General features: G+C 40.5%; 1 protein-coding gene and 1 long non-coding RNA gene across 7 annotated transcripts in view; both read right to left on the bottom strand.

Annotated features, from left to right (window-relative positions):
• Window positions 1–7,829: 7,829 nt before the first annotated feature.
• LOC109614965 lies at window positions 7,830–8,716 on the bottom strand. Its single transcript, XR_002195975.1, has 2 exons — window positions 8,566–8,716; window positions 7,830–8,256 (listed from the first exon to the last, which is right to left on the bottom strand). It is a non-coding gene; the product is annotated as an uncharacterized LOC109614965 (long non-coding RNA).
• A 7,521-nt stretch (window positions 8,717–16,237) lies between these two features.
• The window catches only part of lmf2b (lipase maturation factor 2b), a 65,393-nt gene continuing 63,049 nt past the window's right edge, over window positions 16,238–18,581 (bottom strand). For 3 of the 6 annotated variants that reach the window (XM_013133142.3, XM_013133144.3, XM_013133143.3), the window contains one exon: window positions 16,238–17,439. In XM_013133142.3, coding sequence (XP_012988596.1) covers window positions 17,116–17,439 — 324 coding nt within the window. In that variant the 3' untranslated portion in view covers window positions 16,238–17,115. The remainder of the gene's footprint in view (window positions 17,440–18,581) is intronic. The other 3 variants (XR_004575220.1, XM_020042955.2, XM_020042954.2) reach the window with 1 other exon arrangement.

Below are 18,581 nucleotides of genomic sequence, written 5' to 3'. Positions count from 1 at the left end.
AGGAAAAAGTTGGTTTTGTTCCATGTCCTGACATCAATTCCCATGTAGTCATCCTATTGCGGGGTGATTCGTGCAGGATTTTAAGCAGTTGGACTGCGGCAGTTAGACTGTGAGATGGAGTAGAGCTTGCTCCTGTATATAATGGTTTTCGGATATTGAATTGTGGATATCTGGTTGTGGTATATGCATTTTCTATTTTGGTATTTCCTGTGCACAAGGGATTCGATTAGGCTGCATTGTGTATTCCTTGGTGGAATATTTGTATATTTGATCGAGATTGTTGTTAACCTGGAAGTTTTGAATTTGCCAGGTTTTGCTTTGTTTGGTGTACACTTGGGTGATCGCACTCAATGCGTCGTTGTTGTGATTCTTTGGCGAGGCCCACTCTTTCAGCTTTTGCCATAGTGCGGATATTGAGATTTCCCTTCCAGTATTGTGCTGGTGGCTGGCACACGTGGAGGTATTTTGCCTGATGATTTAGGATTGTATATGACAATTATGTCCTAAATTTAATCTGAGTGATAGATTGGGAATTGGAACTTAAAATATTAAACTTAAAATATGGTCTTGTGGTTTCATTATAATGGGTTAAAATTTTGTGTTTCTCTCTCCTTGTATGGAGTACAATGACGAACCACGGTGATAGTCTTTAACGTTATGAACACACACTGTTTCCAATGTAGACTGGATTTGCCTCCAATATAGTCATGGACTGCAACAGAGGGTAAAAATAGCCACGGTCTGCTTATTCCCCAAATAGCCAAAGCCGTAAATTTAGATGTCCTATTTTAAATGTTGAATTGGGTTTGGTTAAGTAATGTAGTTTCACTTTGTTTATATTTAGAATGATGTCTGGGATTGCCTCCATCAAACTTTCCCACTGATCCCAGTGGCTGGGTTACATTTGAATGTTCTGGCTGTTCTCACCTGTGGTACTTTCCCTGACATGAGTATATTCAGTTTTGGGTTGATCAAACGTTAAGTGCGAACTAACTATGTTTTCCTCTTAATAGCTTTCATATCGAAATGTATGGTTTTGAGTCATCCTCCATTATTAATAACTAGAACAATCTTGATGTCGATGCGTGAAATATGCATGAACGTTGCGATTTTGGCTGACCGGTACTATTTTGAATAAGAGACATGCATCCAAGTTGGGAAAATTCCCTAAACTTTAGGTGGTACATTGAGTCATGATGTTTGTGTTGTCACAACTTAGTTTGGCCATTGCCTGTGGAAATGCACATTTTGATCTGCTAATTTGGGGGTTTCACTGGGTGAGCCAACTTTGTCTATGGGTTATGTGGTTTATAATTCCCTCACACGAGCGAACATGTTGCGTATTTGTTGTTTTTGTTTGTGGATGTTTTTATCATTTTCACATTTGTTTTTGATGGATATTCAGTTTGCGACTCCTTACTGAATGAATGTTGGATTAATCTCTGTTATCAATTTTTTTTTTCCTCTCTATCCTGTAATGGTTCTGCTTTCATGCATGGAGTCGTTTTCTGTTGACTGTCGTGAAAGCAGGGGGAGAAGGTATGAAATGATTATCTATAATGAAAAAGAGTTGAAAGCGACTAAAATAGGTATTTAAAGAGCTACATGAAGAATTTAGTTTTTCTGTTTCCATAGTCATGACAGAAAATTGTCATCTGTTAAAATCAGCATCCCTTAGTGTCCGTTCACAGTGTTTGTCTAATTTGGGTTTCTGGAAACTGTTGATGTATAATCTAACATGGTTATGGTTATTGTAAATCAAGACATTTCACACCATCTTGAAGCTCAGCTAACATAACTATTATTTAGCCTAATTTCTCTACAAGATGAAACTCAATGTGAATTTCTCCAAGCCTCTTATTTATCAAAGACACTCTGTAATCCTGTCATAAATCATGACCCCCCTCTTTACGCCCTATCTCCCCAGAGCTCACCCTGAAATAGGGGGGATCATTTACTGACCTAAAGATAACGAACCCTAGTCTTGAAGAATAGATCTATTATCAATTAGGGACACATTCCAATCTGTTCTGGGAAATATCCCGAGAAATAAACAAGCTATGCAATAGCAAACTAACCTGTTGTCTCATCATTCACACCTTAAAGAAACATCTCTTAACCCTTTACATTCCAACGATTTCCTACTAGAACAGAAATTAAGTACATAGGTATAAATAATGAAGAGTCATTGAATATGTAAATAAACATGGAATTGTCAACTGATCACCACCTGGTGGTGAGTTGGATCTGATGGCGGGGGAGGAAGCTGGCCAGACTCGGCAGGCCCAAGCGTACTATAAGGGTCTGCTGGGAACGTCTGGCCGAGTCTCCTGTCAGAGAGATCTTTAACTCCCACCTCCGGCAGAGCTTCGACTAGATCCCGAGGGAGGCTGGAGATATTGAGTCCAAGTGGACCATGTTCTCCACCGCCATTGTCGAAGCAGCCGCTCGGAGCTGTGGCCGTAAGGTCTCCGGTGCCTGTCGAGGCGGCAATCCCCGAACCCGGTGGTGGACACCGGAAGTAAGGGATGCCATCAAGCTGAAGAAGGAGTCCTATCAGGCTTGGTTGGCTTGTGGGACTCCTGAAGCAGCTGACAGGTACCGACAGGCCAAGAGGACTGCAGCCCGGGTGGTTGTGGAGGCAAAAACTTGGGCCTGGGAGGAGTTCGGTGAAGCCATGGAAAAGGACCATCGGCTTGCCTCGAAGAGATTCTGGCAAACCGTCCGGTGCCTCAGGAGAGGGAAACAGTGGTAGTATCAAATATTCAAACGACAACGCTGTTTACAGTAGAGGTGGGCAGCTGTTGACCTCAACTGGGGATGTCGTCAGGCGGTGGAAGGAGTACTTCGAGGATCTCCTCAATCACGCCGTCAAGTCTTCCATTGAGGAAGCAGAGAATGAGGGCTCAGAGGTGGACTCGTCCATCACCCGGGCTGAAGTCACAGAGGTTGTCAAGAAACTCCTCAGTGGCAAGGCACCGGGGGTGGATGAGATCCGCCCTGAGTACCTCAAGTCTCTGGATGTTGTGGGGCTGTCTTGGTTGACACGCCTGTGCAACATCGCGTGGCGGTCGGGGACAGTGCCTCTGGGATGGCAGACCGGGGTGGTGGTCCCTCTTTTTAAGAAGGGGGACCGGAGGGTGTGTTCCAACTATAGGGGGATCACACTTCTCAGCCTCACCGGGAAAGTCTATGCCAGGGTTCTGGAAAGGAGAATACGGCCGATAGTAGAACCTCGGATTCAGGAGGAACAGTGTGGTTTTCGTGCTGGCCGTGGAACACTGGACCAGCTCTATACCCTCTACGGGGTGTTGGAGGGTTCATGGGAGTTTGCCCAACCAATCCACATGTGTTTTGTGGATTTGGAGAAGGCATTCGACTGTGTCCCTCGCGGCATCCTGTGGAGAGTGCTTCGGGAAATGGAGTCCTGGGTCCTTTGCTAAGGGCTGTCAGGTCCCTGTACGACCGAAGCAGGAGCTTGGTCCGCATTGCCGGCAGTAAGTCAGACTTGTTCCCAGTGCATGTTGGACTCCGGTAGGGCTGCCCTTTGTCGCCGGTTCTGTTCATAATTTTTATGGACAGAATTTCTAGGCGCAGCCAGGGGCCGGAGGTTGTCAGGTTTGGGGACCACACGATTTCGTCTCTGCTTTTTGCGGATGATGTTGTCGTGTTGGCCCCTTCAAGCCAGGACCTTCAGCATGCACTTGGACGGTTTGCAGCCGAGTGTGAAGCGGTGAGGATGAGAATCAGTACCTCCAAATACGAGGCCATGGTCCTCAGTCGGAAAAGGGTGGCTTGCCCACTTCAGGTTGGTGTAGAGTGCCTGCCTCAAGTGGAGGAGTTTAAGTATCTAGGGGTCTTGTTCACGAATGAGGGAAGGATAGAACGGGAGATTGACAGACGGATCGGTGCAGCTTCTGCAGTAATGCGGTCGATATATCGGTCTGTCGTGGTGAAGAAAGAGCTGAGCCGCAAGGCGAAGCTCTTGATTTACCGGTCAATCTACGTTCCTACTCTCACCTATGGTCATGAGCTTTGGGTCATGACCGAAAGGACAAGATCCCGGATACAGGCGGCCGAAATGAGCTTTCTCCGCAGCGTGGCTGGGCGATCCCTTAGAGATAGGGTGAGAAGCTCGGTCACCCGGGAGGAGCTCAGAGTAGAGCCGCTGCTCCTCCACATCGAGAGAGGTCAGCTGAGGTGGCTTGGGCATCTGTTTCGGATGCCTCCGGAAGGTGTTCCGGTCCCGTCCCACCGGGAGGAGACCCCGGGGAAGACCTAGGACACGCTGGAGGGACAATGTCTCCCGGCTGGCCTGGGAACATTTTCCGGTTCCTTCAAGTCAAAACCAGAATAATGAACACCAGGTTTTCAATGTAGCCAAATTAGAATACCCAATTTTGATAATGTCACCAGTAAGTCTGTTTCTATTCTAAAGAGTTCAAATTAGTCTTAATTTACATAACCCCCCCCCCCAAACTGGTGTTTGTGTGAGTGAGTTGAGCACTCCAGGGGGTCTGTAACTCTCTTTTTACAATTTAGACTATGTAAAACTTTTCAACTTGGTTTTCTAGAATAGAACTTGATTCAGAATTGCATTCTCAGTATCAATTAAAACATAGCAAAAATTAGTACCCATGTAAGAAATAACAAAATGTGCTCCCTGCACGTTTTTACCCACTTATTCCATAATGCATGAGATTGATATTATTACTTCTAATCAAATATCACACAAACAAACTGAACAGTCACATTCTCATAGTCACTATTCATCCCAAGAAATGTGTTCTTTCTTAGCTAAACCAAATCAAAATGGTAAGATGTATTCTACTCAACCATAACCATGTTAGATTTTACATCAAAAACTTTTTCCAAAAACCCAAATTAGACAAACACTGTGAATGGACACTAAGGGATGCTGATTTTAACAGATTTTCTATTATAACTATGCAAACAGGAAAACTGTAACTCTTTATTTACCAATCAAATTCACTTTGAACTCTAAGTTCAAGTATTTTTCATCATAGATAATCATTTCATACAGTCCCCCCTGCTTTCACGACAGAGTCAACGGAAAATGAATCCATGCGTGAAACCAGAACCATTACACGACTGACATGAAAAATGAAAATCGATGTCAGAAATGAATCCTTCAGTAAGGAGTCGCAAAATAGAAAATGACAAAAACCCAACATCCACAAACAAAATCAAAAAACAACAAATGTGCCATATGGTCGCTTGTGTGAAGGAATCATAAAACATATAACCCATAGACAAAGTTGTCTCACCCAGTGAAACTTCCAAATTAGCATATCAAGATTTGAATTTCCACAAGCAAAACAAACATCATGACTCAATTAACCTCCTAACATTTTGGGAATTCTTCCAACTTTGATGCATGTCTATGTTATTCCAAATAGTGGCGGTCAGCCAAAACCAAAATCACAACCTTCATGCATATTCCACGCATCGACATCAAGATTGTTCTAGTTATTAACAATGGGGGATGACTTCAGGTCCAAGGTACAAGTTGGGTGTAAAACCAGACATTCCAGCATGAAAGCTATTGAGAGGAAAATATATTTTTAGCTTGCACTTAACGCTTGATTAACCCAAAAGTGAATATACTCAAGTTGGGAAAATTACTACAGGTGAGAACAGTCAGAACACTCAAATTTAACACTTAGCTCTAGGCTACTTTGATTTAATGGGAAAGTTTGTTAGAGGCAATCCCAGGGGGTCTGCCCCCCTTCCTGGAGACCAGGACTTATCCCGCTTGTGGTAGGCCATAAAGGCCAAATGGATTGTTTAAAATGTTCATGAAACATTCATGAAAGTATCCACACAAAAACGTGACATGGTCTTCAGATGGTCTGTAGTAAGAGACGTCATGTTTTCAACTTAGCCAATATCCTACGTGAACTTAAGGTGCAGAGTGTTTACCCCACTCATCGAATATCGTTGCTATTTGTAAAAAAAAAAAAAAAAGCTTATCTTATCAACACAGTAACAGCAGGGAGAAAAACATTTCAAGAAAGGCCAAGTTAACAGAAAACATGTGCATGATGTCACTAAAATCAAAGAACAATCAGGGAGTGATCCCCAGGATACTCCAACCTAGATCTCTAAACACTTTCACATCAATCAACCCCATTTGTCCATTTGTTAGTGTACCATTTCAGAATTTACACTCCAATAATGAGTATTTTAAAACACAAGTATTATCCCAGTTATCATTTTAAACATAAACAAAGTGAAACTAAATAATTTAACCAAACCCAAATCAACATTTAAAATAAGACGTCTAATTTTACGGGGGCTTTGGCTATTGGGGAATGAACGGGCCGTGGCTATTTTACCCTCTACTGGATGCAAATCCAGTCTACATGGGAAACAGCGTGTTTTCTTAACGTTAAACTCTATCGCCATGTGGTTCTTCATTCTACTCCATACAAGGAGAGAGAAACTGTTGTGGAAATGTTGAACTAAGGTGCATTTGACAAAGGTCTGCTTTTCTATTGCGTGGTATGTAACTATTTATTTTGATTGTGATACACATGTCTGTATAGTATCAGAGCATCACTAGGTACTCTGTCCACCTGTTCCTCTGCCTAGACCAAGAAGGCTATCAGTCCTTTGCTCCTTAGGAATGTTGTCCTTGGGGGGAAGTAAGGTCAGTTGTCCTTTTTAGATAAACACAACAGTAAACATTATGGCAGGAAGGATAAGATGGGTGGACATCCCACCTTTTGGGTAAAACCTAAAAACAATACAGATGGGCAGCATCTTACCACACCCCTTTTTGCCCTATATGTACTGATGATCGTCATGTATTAAGTTAGAGACTCCTCAGATGATTATTCTGTAAGCGTTTGACATGTTTCTCTATTTGCAAATAAACTGTTAATTGTGCCAACAGAATTGTGTCTCTGTACTTACTCCTTTAAGTGTTAATCTGTGGAATTACCATCACAAAACACAATATTTTAAACCTTTTGTAATGAAACTACAAGACCATATTTTACCAAATTAGGAAACAACATTTTACAAAGTTGGAATGTATCACTCGGATCAGATTTAGGAAATTAGTCTTGCATTGAATCCTAAGTTATCAGGCGAATACCTCCACGTGTGCTAGTCACCAGCACAACACTGGAAAACAGATTACAATTTCGCGGAATTGGCACTAAGACAAAGGCCAAAAGAGTGGGCCAAAGAACCACATTAACGATGCAATGTGTACACCAAACAAAGCAAAACCTGGCAAATTATCTTGCACAAATCGCCAAACCTCAGGTTGTCCCACAACTTTGGCTTTCTTTACTGGTGTTAGAAATCAGCCATTTCGTATAGTGGTTGTGATGATTATCGTACACCCGTTTGTCAAGCGAGAGAGAAATTCTATTATTTATGCAGCATTAGAAAATCTTGTTCATGAGGTTACAGACCTGGTCTTCCTTACACAACCTCAATCTCATCTCACTCAATCTCTTCTCACTGTAATGTTGGTTACAAGCTGATATATACATTGATGGGTGTGTCTACCTAGCAAGGATCAGGTTTTGAAGACAGTAACCCCCATGCCAAATGGTCAATGTAAACATCCCTGCGGTTATCAGAGCGCAACCTAAATTTGAAATTTCAAACATGAATTTAATAGATAATTTTTTCCTCACAAAATTGTATTGGCAATACTGAATAAATGAAACCATCATAACATAGTTATGAAAAACATGGGATATATTTCTAGAAATTAACAAACACTACATTGTGTGGAAGATGGAAAATCTTCGCAATTTATTACAATAAAAACTTCTCAGAGTCTGGTATAACAGTTGATTATTTCAAGTTTAATTACGTGGCACCACGGGAACAACCGTCACAATACTGACAGAGAATGAGTACAGAGACTAGCAAAGTAGTGTCTGATATAATCAGATTGTTCTGATTATGCATTTCAAGTTTAAGTTATATCCTCCTCCAACAGTACAGATGACGGAATTAACATTTGCAGAATGTACATACAAGGCATAGTAGCCACTATGATGTAGTCTAAAAAATGCAAGGTTGCACAAATAGCTCCACGAGACAGAAAATCATAGAATGTCGGTTGCCCAGACAGCCTGGTCAAAGGCTGAGATATATGAATTTATACTAAGTGTGGATATCCTCATCTTCCTCCACGAGGTCCATCCACCGGGTCATCCATCATCGTAGTCATCCTGCAGGTTTTGCCATACTGGGCCAAGGCCCCTTCTGGGTTTGAGGAATACCATCATGACAACTCCAGATTAACTATGTGTGTCATTTACCTCAGCATGGACTTGTGAGGCAGTCAGTATATGTGAGCATCAGTACATCAGTATCAGTAGGTCAGTTTAAAAATATGGGATGTTTTAAACTAATGCATGTCTTTTAGCTCTATGCCGAACTGATTATTATTGGAACACAATAAATTCAGGGCCCCTCCACAACTGGCACGTAGGAGGAGTACTAACAGGCCTATGGCCACTATGACTATAATGACTATACCAATCCATTCAAAGACAACCCAGCAATACTGACCCCACAACTCTGCTATCCAGGAAAGTGGTCCTTTGATGTCCTCATTGTGGGCCTGGTGGGAAATGTTAGAAATTGACGGTTTCATATAGTGGTTGAAATAATGTAGAACCTGTATCAAATCGAGGGAGAAGTTTGCTCAAGTTTATTGGAAAATTGCAGCATAGATGTCATTCAGTGAACGTTCCATTATCTTCTCACTGTTATGTTAGTTGCCAGCTAGCCTATACATTAAGGGTGTTTCTACCTAGCACAGATCATGTTTCTAGAAGTTAACCCCCCATGCCAGATGGTCATTGTAAACATTCCGGGGATTATCAGAGCGCAACCTACAGAGAGATGAACAGATAGGTGTCTGTTGTTCTCATTATCTAGGCACATCCACTTCCAATGAAATGTATATTCACATTGTAATTGTTAATTCCACGCTGCCCACTATCAAACATTTAAAGAAAAACATTACATGTTTGATAAAACATTATAAGTACAATTAAATCCCTAATGAAAAGAAAAGGCCCATACACTTATGTTACAAATGACTAAGATGAAACAACAAAATGAGTATCTGACCAATCAGGTCTTATAGTTCCTCAAATGAAAATGAAAGTAAACAAGACAATTGACACCCCACACTCTGACACATAACTCAATATATAACAGTCATCAATCCCGTCCCCACCTCAGATTAAAAAGGTCGAGAAACATTTCGACATCAACAGGCTACTATCGGTGTTAACGGTGTTCAGCAGAAAATCTGACTCAACATGACATGATTAAAACATTTCCCAGAGTCATTTGAAATATCAAAACCCCGCTTGTCTGTATCATGATCCATGCTACAATATCTTACAAAAAATGTATGCATAAACTGTTGTACCTGTGAAAGATTCTGCCTTTAAAATGGGGAAAATATCTACCTTTGACAGGAGCCACCTATAATAGGGAACAATTCACTGTCCAAACACACCATGACAGCCATCATTAAGCATCATCACAAATACATACGAAATCACCATATGAGTTCATTTAGGAAAATCTTAGATTGTAAGGAAAGAAGTTAGTTTCCAATCAAGTGTCCTTTAGTTCTGGTCTTCAGTTTTCTTTGTCTTGTATCAGTGATGAAAGTTCCAAAATCAGTTATTGCAGTCAGTGTGATGTGGACCCAGCAAATTGCCTGGTTGTCCTAACAAGTCAGTGCACGTGTATAATGGAACAGTGAGTTTCCAACACTTCACAAATTCAAGATTAACACCACAACAGTGTCTCAAAAAGTTTATTTATTTCAGTACTTCCATTCAAAAAGTGAAACTTGTATATTATATTCATTCATTACACACAGACTGATATATTTCAATTTTTTATTTCTTTTAATTGTGATGATTATAACTGACTACTAATGAAAATCCCAAATTCAGTATCTCCGAAAATTTGAATATTACTTAAGGTACATTTTTGTGGAGCAAAGACTGTGTCTTGGTGAGGAGTGGGGGAGGAGAGTGTGGATTGTGTGTGAAGAGAAAATGTAATGTGTGTGTGATAGTGTGGTGGGACTGCGTATATTAGCCATCTTGTTTTAGCTACCTAGCGTAAGCCACCTAGTGTTAGCCATCCTAAATTAGCCACATTGCGTTAGCCACCCTGCGTTAGCCACTCTTGCCTTGAGCTTGCTAGCCACCTGAGTGACAGCTAAAATCCTCATCCTCTAGCGTCACATGCAGTAGCCAAATGATATGTCACCCTGGTTGACTTCTTAATACCGCTGACTTTGAAAGAGAAAGAATAATTGGCTCAGTTACCTCATTTAGTGATTAACATCTCCAGAAAGTCTCTGACATATAGAGAACAAGTATTTGATAACCTGCATACAGAAGTCTGTAATTTTTATCATAGGTACTCTTCAACTGTGAGTGACGGAATCTAAAACAAAATCCAGAAAATCACATCAGAAAAGCAGAACTTAATATTTGGTACAGAAACCTTTGTTTGCAGAGATCATACGTTTCCTGTAGTTCTTGACCAGGTTTGCACACTGCAGCAGGGATTTTGGCCCACTCCTCCATACAGACCTTCTCCAGATCTTTCAGGTTTCAGGGCTGTCGCTGGGCAATACGGACTTTCAGCTCCCTCCAAAGATTTTCTATTGGGTTCAGGTCTGGAGACCTTGAGATGCTTCTTACGGAGACACTCCTTCATTGCCCTGGCTGTGTGTTTCGGGTCGTTTTCATGCTGGAAGACCCAGCCACAACCCGTCTTCAATGCTCTTACTGAGGGAAGGAGGTTGTTGGCCAAGATCTCGGGATACATGGCCCCATCCACCCTCCCCTCAATACGGTGCAGTCGTCCTGTCCCCTTTGCAGAAAAGCATCCCCAAAGAATGATGTTTCCACCTCCATGCTTCACAGTTGGGATGGTGTTCTTGGGGTTTTACTCATCCTTCTTCTTCCTCCAAACATGGCGAGTGAAGTTTAGACCAAAAAGCTCTATTGTTGTCTCATCAGACCACATTACTTTATCCCTCACCTTCCTCATGATCATTGATGCCCCACGAGGTGAGATCTTGCATGGAGCCCCAGACAGAGGGAGATTAACTGTCATCTTGAACTTCTTCCATTTTCTAATAATTGTGCCAACAGTTGTTGCCTTCTCACCAAGCTGTTTGCCTATTGTCCTGTAGCCCATCCCAGCCTTGTGCAGGACTACACTTTTATCCCTGAAGTCCTTACACAGCTCTCTGGTCTTGGCCATTGTGGAGAGGTTAGAGTCTGTTTGATTGAGTGTGTGGACAGGTGTCTTTTATACAGGTAACAAGTTCAAACAGGTGCAGTTAATACAGGTAATGAGTGGAGAACAGGAGGGCTTCTAACTGGTCTGTGGAGAGCCAGAATTCTTACTGGTTGGTAGGTGATCAAATACTTACTGTATGTCATGCAATACAATGCTAATTCATTTTTAAAAATCATACAATGTGATTTTCTGTATTTTGGTTTTAGATTCCGTCTCTTTCATTTGAAGTGTACCTATGATAGAAATTACAGACCTCTACATGCTTTGTAAGTAGGAAAACCTGCAAAATTGGCAGTGTATCAAATACTTGTTCTCCCCATTGTATGAAAGCTAGCTGTTCATACCTTTCAGGGTTCATTCCCGGCCTTGGTGTTTATCTGTAATGCAAGTAGCATCTTTCTTGAAAAATCCTTTCAGGATTTATAGCCTTATAAAAGATTTGCCACAACTATGTCAAATTAAATTGCACCCACATCGTGTGAGTTATCAACTTTTTTACAGACATTTAGAGATAATGGTCCACAGATCCTTCACAGCAAACAGCATGCCAATCCATTCAACGGTCTCGGAGATGTAATTTAAGATGTCAAAATAACGCAAAACATTGGTGAGGTTTATAGCGCCCCCATAAGGTCATTCTATACTTGACTTCTGCTGTCCAGTTGTGGTAGAGATGTTAGTGGGCATGATTCGTTTGGTAGCTGTCGGTTATTCCCATGTGGATATATGGCGTTGTACACTCACCTAAAGGATTATTAGGAACACCTGTTCAATTTCTCATGAATGCAATTATCTAATCAACCAATCACATGGCAGTTGCTTCAATGCATTTAGGGGTGTGGCCCTGGTCAAGACAACCTCCTGAACTCCAAACTGAATGTCAGAATGGGAAAGAAAGGAGATTTAAGCAATTTTGAGCGTGGCATGGTTGTTGCTGCCAGATGGGCCGGTCTGAGTATTTCACAATCTGCTCAGTTACTGGGATTTTCACACACAACTATTTCTAGGGTTTACAAAGAATGGTGTGAAAAGAGAAAAACATCCAGTATGCGGCAGTCCCATGAGAAATTAAACAGGTGTTCCTAATAATCCTTTAGGTGAGTGTATAATGTGAACAATTCAAATGAAAGACAAACTAAAATCTTCGAGGGGGAAAAATGAAAAATAAAAACCTTACAATAACCAGGTTGCATAAGTGTGCACACCCTCTCATAATTGGGGATTTGGCTGTGTTCATTTAAACTCATGTAAAATAGAAGTCATTACCCACCTGCCCTCATTTAAAGTGACTCTGATTAATCACAAATAAAGTTCAGCGGTTCCAGTAGGATTTTCCTTTCTTAGTTGCATCTCAGAGCAAAAGCCATTTTCCGCAAAGAGCTTCCAAAGCATCAGAGGGATCTCATTGTTGAAAGATGTCAGTCAGGAGAAGGGTACAAAATAATTTCCAAAGCATTAGATATACCATGGAACACAGTGAAGAAAGTCATCATCAAATGGAGAAAATATAGCACAACAGAGACACTACTAAGAACTGGACGTCCCTCCAAAATTAATGAAAAGACGAGAAGAAAACTGGTCAGGGAGGCTTCCAAGGGGCCTACAGCAATATTAAAAGAACTGCAGGAATTTCTGGCGAGAACTGGCTGTGTGTTACATGTGACAACAATCTCCCGTATTCTTCATATGAATGGGCTATGGGGTAGAGTGGCAAGACGGAAGCCTTTTCTTACAGAGAAAAACATCCAAGCCCGGCTGAAGTTTGCAAAAACAAACATCAAGTCCCTCAAAAGCATGTGGGAAAATGTGTTAAGGTCTGATGAAACCAAGGTTTAACTTTTTGGCCATAATCCCAAAAGGCGCAAAAACAACACTGCACATCACCCAAAGAACACCATACCCACAGTGAAGCATGGTGGTGATAGCATCATGCTTTGGGGAATTTTTTCTTCAGCTAGTTCCGAGGCCTTAGTCAGGGTGCAGTAAATTATGAACAGTTCCAAATACAAGGCAGTTTTGGCACAAAACCTACAGGCGTTCGTTAGAAAGCTGAAGATGAAGTTCACCTTTCATCACAACAACGACCCAACAAAATAAAATCAATGCTGTAATAAAATCAAAAGGTGCCACAACAAAGTATTAGTTTAAGGGTGTGCACAATTATGCAACCAGGTTATTGTGAGTTTTTTATTTTATTTTTTCCCCCCTCAAAGATCTTAGTTTGTTTTTCAATTGAATTGTTCACATTATAAGTCACATTAAAGGTGGAAAATGTTCTGACATGATTTATCTTTGTCTCATTCTTTTACATCACAAGAACCTGGCATTTAACCCTTGGGATCAAGTGCGTAATCTTGGTGTTCTGATAGACCTCACATTTAACAGTCATATCAAACGGTCACCAAAACAGCATTCTATCATCTAAAAAATACAGCCAGAATCAAAGGCCTAGTGTCCCAAAAAAAAACAAGAGAAGCTCATCCATGCTTTAATCTCTAGTAGGGTTGACTACTGTAATGACCTCTTAACTGGACTCTTGAAAACGACTGTAAAACAACTGCAGCTCATTCAGAATGCCACTGCTAGAATGTTAACCTGGACCAAGAAAACAGAGCACATCACTCCGGTTCTTTAAAACCTGGCTTCCAGCCAGTTACAGGATAGATTTCAAAGTGGTGCTTTTAGTTTATAAATCTCTGAATGGTTTAGGAGCCGAATACATTTCTGATATGTTTGGAGAATATAAACCAAGCATGGCTCTTAGATCCATGAACAAAGATCAGCTAGTAGAGCCCAGAGTCCAAAACAAACATGGAGAAGCTGCGTTTAGCCCTTTTGCTGTATACAACTGGAATAAACTATCAGAAGATTATAGACATGCCCCAAACGTATCCATATTTAAAATCAAGGTTAAAAACACTTCTCTTTTCACGTCCCTATGACTGAGCACTTAAACTTAACCACACTGTTTAGACATGTAGCTTCCTATGTTTTAATCCCATTTTTAATCTTTTTATGTTTTCTTACTGTATTCTTTTATTATTATGATGTTTTCATTTGTTTTGATGTTTTCAATTGAGTATCTGTTTTTATGTTATTGTACGTTCATATATTTTTCTTTGTAAAGCACATTGAATTGCTTCGATGTATGAATTGTGCTATATAAATAAACTTGCTTGCAATAGGGTTTCACCAGTGAACTGCTGAAAGCCTAATAATGAACCATAACAAACACAATAGGGTTTCACCAATGAACTGCTGAAACCCTAATTAAAGCTGCAAACAGCACTTGACCTCCTTATTGCACCATTTGCGCTGAGAAATACATATGAACGCAGTAGTACCAAATGTGGCATGGATTATGTTTTTCAAACTGTCCATCATGGTGAACTTTAAGACTTCCAATGGCAAATATTTTATTTGTGAGATGACCTTACATACCACTTTTCAGACTTTTACTCACACAGTGAGCAATGTGAGCTTGCAAATGTGTCGAATAGAAGAGAATTAGACATATAGTCGTCTAAAGATTCTGAAGTAAAAATAAAATATGATTAAGCGTGTAGGAATTCTGTACCCATATGCGCAAAAGAACACATCTATACAAGTTCATAAGTCAATAGCGGCCATGTTTTTTGTCTTATTGACCTGGTATATATACATTTTGAAGACCTTTGACCATAGATGCCACATATTAATTCCAGTTAATATAGGTCATTTGATGCCATAGAAAAGTTAATGGTTTTTCACAAATTCAAAATGGCAGAAAAACCATAAGAGAAAAATATATGGATCCCAATTGCAAATATGTTCCCTTTTTTGGTGATGGACTGAACTACCTCTATTCAGGGCTGTAACTCAAATGAGGTGAGTGTGGTGAGCTGGCAAATTTAAAAATCACAATATCGACCACCATGTGTTGGATTGAAAATTGCTTGCACTCATTTTTGTCGTCTCATGGTTGTCAACATATGCAACAATTAGAATTATAATACTATTATGCCTGTTGGAGTTTTGTGCATATATATGCAAAACCACACCCATGCACAGGTTCATAGGTTAATAGCGGCCATGTTTTTTTGACAAACTGGTCTGCTTACTATAGATTTTAGAGACCTTCGTTCATAGATGCCAAATACGAAATTACGTGAATATTGGTCATTTGGTGCCATAGGAGTAGCATTTTAAGTATTTTTCACAAATTCAAAATGGCTGAAAAAACATAACAGGAGAGTTCATGGATCCCAATTGCAAATATGTTCCATGAGAGGAGATCGACTTATCCATTTCTTTTCAAAGCTCCATCATGTTTTTGATAAAAATAAATCATCTTTGTCAACCTATGGGCAAAGTAGAATTATAATGTCATTATCCTTGTAGTAGTTGTGTGCATAAATGTGCAAAACCACACCCCTGCACATGTTTATTGGTCAATAGCGGCCATGTTTGATAACCTACTGGCCTGGCTTATATAGAGTTTGACGACCTTTGTACATAGACCTATGTACCCGTTTTGAAGACCCTAGCTGTGAACTGCTGATACCTTAATAAAATGTACAAACATAAGAAGGTACCAGCAACTTTGCTGCTTGGCCCCCTAATAATCTAAACAGGCCTTAGATTATTTTATGGCATGGACAAATATTACTAATTCTATTAACCTCTGTTGCTAAGGAGTTAACAAGGCCCAAGAGAAACCTTTATAAAATTCAAATAATTTTTTTAAGTGAGGTGCTTTTATTAGATATTATTTGGGCCAATTATTCCTAGGCATTGACCAAAAACAGTTACTCAGTTAGCTATGTATCAAATAGTTGTGGAATGTACAGATTTCAAAGGATTAGTTGAAGCTGTTACAAATAATGTAAAAAGTAATCAACAGGGTTTGAAGTAGGGATCTGCCCCCCAGGGAATCAGATTCCTAAGGAGAATAAGACATTTTATTTTTTTTAACACCACTTACATTTTCCTTAAACGCAATTTCATACAGTTAAACTAAACTTCCATCCATCCATCATCTTCCGCTTATCCGGGGCCGGGTTTACACAGGTAAACTAAACTTATCATTTAAATAAGGCAATGTTTTAAATCCCAGCAGTCCTTAAAATTTGAAAAAAATAATAATAGTTGACTGAGAAGGTGTGATGATACAGGGGACACTTTTAGTTGATTAAGACTAGTGGTAGCCAGAGGGGGTGTTGAAAAAAAGAATGGTGACATTGTGTTTTTAGTAATAGTTACATGGGGGGGGGGGGGACTTACCCCAGGGGGCATTTGGCCCCATGTTACCCTATATTAAACCACATATCTGCATTTCATTGTTTACAGAAAAACAACACTCAACCCAAAAGCAGCACTTTGGATCCATGCCCATCATATGAAAAATGTAGGATAAAATTAGCAACAATTGGACAAGAAATGATACAAAGGCATTCTCAGATTTTGTATCAAATCCAATGACAAATGCTCCCTGCAGGAACCAACAGGAATGCCGAAGCTACAATATAGACTCTTAACAAAGCACTGCACTGCAACAAGAGACAAACCCACAGGCTGAACTTATATTTGTGACATAAGGAGTCAGAGAAAATAGACATGTTTTTTGTTAATGTGTGTGTGTACAGTATGTGTTTGCACAAAGGACAATTTACTGAGTACAAGGCCAAAGTGGTGGTTTCGGTCACAGAGCTGATCCGTTTGGCAGTCACCGTGGAAACACCTGAGATTGACAACACTCCTGCCAGGAAGTCTCATGGCAGCAGTCCCGCATCACTTTCTTTTCCTAGAGCTCACGTCAGCATCCTGTCTCCTCTCCACTGAGTTCTCGTTCTCTGCTTTGAGAATGGAGGCTGGGGCGCTTCTCTCTGCTGGGTGGTCCTTCATCTTCTTGACTTTTGATTCGGACTGGAAGGATTTACACTTTCTGCCCCCCAGGGCCCCAGAGACCAGGGTTTTGAGAAGCCAGATGGAAGTGACAGTGGCCAAAAGGGACCAAAGCACCAGGTGGACAGGTAGAGCCTGAATGTGGCCCCGCACCAGTTGCAAAACCTGGGCCAGAAGACAGTTGGAACTGGGCTGGACCGGAATCTGCTCCTGAGCATAAAATAAGTGTACAGGAAACATTAGTATGGTTAGTACCTGAGCAATCGAATTTGGTACTCTTGGCTACACACAGGGCCATAGCTAATCCTCTGGTGGATATGATTCACGGGGCCCATAGTTTGGCAGGGCACACCAATCGTAATAATATCAATCTTGTGTATAAGTGAGGAGGCCATGCATATATATTTTCAGGGGGCCCAGGCTACCTGGTGATTTCTACACACCTCCCACAACACACATGACAGTGGCTGAGGATAGTGTACTGGAGTTTAGGTACAATCAACAAATATGAACAGTTGTGCTCATAAGTTTGCATACCCTGGCAGAAATTGTGAAATTTTTGCATTGATTTTAAAAATATGACTGATCATGCAAAAAAAAACTATTTTATTTAATGATTGTGATTATATGAAGCCATAGTTGTTTGGGACCTTTTTAAATCATAATGATAACAGAAATCACCCAAATGGCCCTGATCAAAAGTTTACATAACCTTGAATGTTTGCCTTGTTACAGACACACAAGGTATAACACACAGGTGAAAATGGCAATTAAAGGTGAATTTCACACACATGTGGCTTTTTAAATTGCAATTAGTGTCTGTGTATAAATAGTCAATTAATTTCTTATCATCTCTCACGTGCACTGAGCAGGGTAGATACTGAGCCATGGGGAGCTAAAAAAAACTGTCAAAAGACCTGCGTAACAAGGTAATGGAACTTTATAAAGATGGAAAGAATTGTTCGGGATACAAAGAAAAACCCACAGATAACCTCAAGAGAAATACAGGCTGCTCTGGGAAAAGACGGTGTGGTTGTTTCAAGGAGCAAAATTTGACGATAATTGAACAAAAGACTGCACGCTGTCATTGATGCTAAAAGGGGTAATACACAGTATTAAGAACTGAGACTTTTGAACAGGGATCAGTTCATCTTTTCCTTTGTTGCCATGTTTTATGATTGTGCCATGACCTACAGTTGAATGTGGATCCCATAAGAAATAAAATACATGTGATTTGCCTGCTCACTCATGTTTTCTTTACAAATGGTACATACAGCTCTGGAAAGAATTAAGAGACCATTGCATTTTTTGCTTTCCTTTCTAAAAAGTTGAAAAGTAAGGTTATGAGTGAG

Source organism: Esox lucius, chromosome 23, assembly GCF_011004845.1.
Source record: "Esox lucius isolate fEsoLuc1 chromosome 23, fEsoLuc1.pri, whole genome shotgun sequence".
NCBI classification, from domain to species: domain Eukaryota; kingdom Metazoa; phylum Chordata; class Actinopteri; order Esociformes; family Esocidae; genus Esox; species Esox lucius.
The sequence above is the reverse complement of the archived record's forward strand: the minus strand, read 5'-3'. Positions and strand labels throughout refer to the sequence as shown.